The sequence below is a fragment of the Branchiostoma floridae genome, chromosome 3 (genome assembly GCF_000003815.2).
Source record: "Branchiostoma floridae strain S238N-H82 chromosome 3, Bfl_VNyyK, whole genome shotgun sequence".
Taxonomy (NCBI): Eukaryota; Metazoa; Chordata; class Leptocardii; order Amphioxiformes; family Branchiostomatidae; genus Branchiostoma; species Branchiostoma floridae.
Window position 1 is genome coordinate 29,173,665 of NC_049981.1, and position 2,230 is coordinate 29,175,894.

At 42.7% G+C, this 2,230-nt stretch overlaps 1 protein-coding gene across 4 annotated transcripts in view; it reads left to right on the top strand.

Moving 5' to 3' along the window:
* The window catches only part of LOC118412511, a 13,887-nt gene extending 11,715 nt beyond the window's left edge, over positions 1-2,172 (top strand). For all 4 annotated transcript variants that reach the window (XM_035815400.1, XM_035815401.1, XM_035815399.1 and 1 more), the window contains 4 exons: positions 402-532; positions 997-1,100; positions 1,225-1,384; positions 1,876-2,172. In XM_035815400.1, the coding sequence (XP_035671293.1) occupies positions 402-532; positions 997-1,100; positions 1,225-1,384; positions 1,876-2,157 (677 nt within the window). In that variant the 3' untranslated portion in view covers positions 2,158-2,172. The remainder of the gene's footprint in view (positions 1-401; positions 533-996; positions 1,101-1,224; positions 1,385-1,875) is intronic.
* Positions 2,173-2,230: the final 58 nt, after the last annotated feature.

Sequence of the window (2,230 nt, forward strand, 5' to 3'; positions counted from 1 at the left end):
GGTTAGAGTGTTCGCCTTGCATTCGGTAGGTCGTGAGTTCGATCCCCGGCCGAGTCATACCAAAGACTTTAAAAATGGTACATGCTGCTTTCTCTGCTTAGCACTCAGCACTAATGAGGAAGAGTATGGAAGTTAAACACACATCACTACCAGCGGACCAGCCCCCTGCTGTAGTGGCTTGCACATGTGTGGCCCAAGGGCTATAGAAATGGAGATGGGCGCCACCCCTACGCATCTGTTACTGATGTACGGGCAACTTTAATGCTAGCTCTTATTGTAACAGAACGATGAAAAAATACCCTTTAAATCTGGTGATACAATACAGCTTGGCTGTTGACGATGAATCTGTAATTGTCTGAGGTCTTTTTTTTAAAGATCCTGTGAATCTGCTTGTTGTCTAGGTTGGTGGCTCTCCATGGGGGAAGAAGATTCGTTCTTCCACAGACTGGATGACCTGGCCCACCTCAGTCGGAGCTTCCACCGTTCTAACCGCTTCGAGCCTGTCAACCCGAAAACGATCGGACTCATGTTGGTACGTGTCAATGTACATTCACTTGTTTAGTGTTACATACTAAGGAGCTGCGACATGGATGCTTGCTGCCTGAGGAGAGTTGTATTGCCTTTTGTCAACAGGGCCTAAGCCCTTTGTAATGACCATAAACTGATAATCATTGTATCATTATCATTAGTTATTGGATAGTGCCGAAGTCTCGCGGTGGAAGCCGAGTGCTTGCAAATGAGCATCACTTCAAAGGGCATCACTCCCCTCAACCCCCGCTCTGCCCCCCCCCTCCTGCCCACACTGCAGGGTTGAAACAAATCTTGCTCCTAGGAGCTGTGGTTGTCTCCAAATGTTATTCCATTTTGAGACATCAGCACTGCCTTAGGTAGCGTTAGCTGATCACGTAATTTCGGATAACCAATGATCGCGAAGTATGAATAGAGGGTCTTTACGATATTTATGATTTTGGTATGTCTTTTATGTCTCTTTCTAAGTATTCCGAAGACGACACTGAGCAGTACCAGCAAGTTCTCTGTGATCGTCTGACGCAGGAGGAAAGACTGTATGAGAAGAAGAGGCCTGACACTGAGGCAGCAAGGTGAGAAACACTTTCTTTTGCTATACAAGAATACTATGTAAAGATACTCCATGTTCCATGTTTTATAAGGTAAGAAATCTTAAGTAAATACTGATATAGAAACAAAATGTGTCAATGTATGCAGGGCGTACCAAGACAAGAAGACTGTTGAAACAGTCGAGGCCATGGAGAACAGGAAGAAAATCCGGGGCCTCATCGACAAGTTTCTGACCAGTCTAAAGGGCCAAAACAAAGACCACACATCGACTGTTAGTAGGGAGGAGCTGCACAGGGCTTTTGCAGAGGTATCATGGTGATGCATTTACAAGTCTGTGAAGACCATGATGTCACAATACTTTCATGTACGTGATACCATATTCTGCGTGCACCCAGGATAACAACTAACGTTGCAATAACAGATCTGGGCACGGCGTAAATATATCCCAACTGTACTGTAATGCACCCTATGACTGACTGACTGACTGACTGACTGACTGACTGACTGACTGACTGACTGACTAGTAAAGAATAATTCACTTAGCTTGCAGAGCTCGATCGGAGACCTGTTTAAGGGCAACCTAGCTTTTGGCTAAGAATGCCCACGATAAGAAGTATTTCGAACCTTATGATATTCATTTAAATGTCAATATATATCATTAGTATTTTTCATTCATTCATTCATTATTCATTGCCTATAACAAAGTAAAGAAACAAGAAGAAATGATTATCATGGTCGTCTAGCGCACGGTGTCATTTGACAGATGTTTCGTGTCTGGTGACATATCTTCTACCACAGGCAGGAAACAACTCTCTGACTGATAAAGAAAAGGAGAAGCTCTTTGGGGAAGCATACTCCGTAGACCAACTCTTCGATCAAATGGACGCTAACAAAGATGGGGAGGTCTGTGATGTTCAAATTAGATTTTTCATACATACATATTTCTCACATTTTTGTTGCATATGTACATTGCAACCAGAGAAAACTTCAAGCTTTAACCAAAGTTTGTACGAATTTCTGAGATATGAGATCTGTCTATTTCTAGCAACTGGCTTTTTAATATTATTCATCCGAAAATAGTTTCATCAGGTTGGTAGAATATAGGATAAAGGAGAAATTCTTTGTACACAACCAGTGGGTACTTACATAGCTT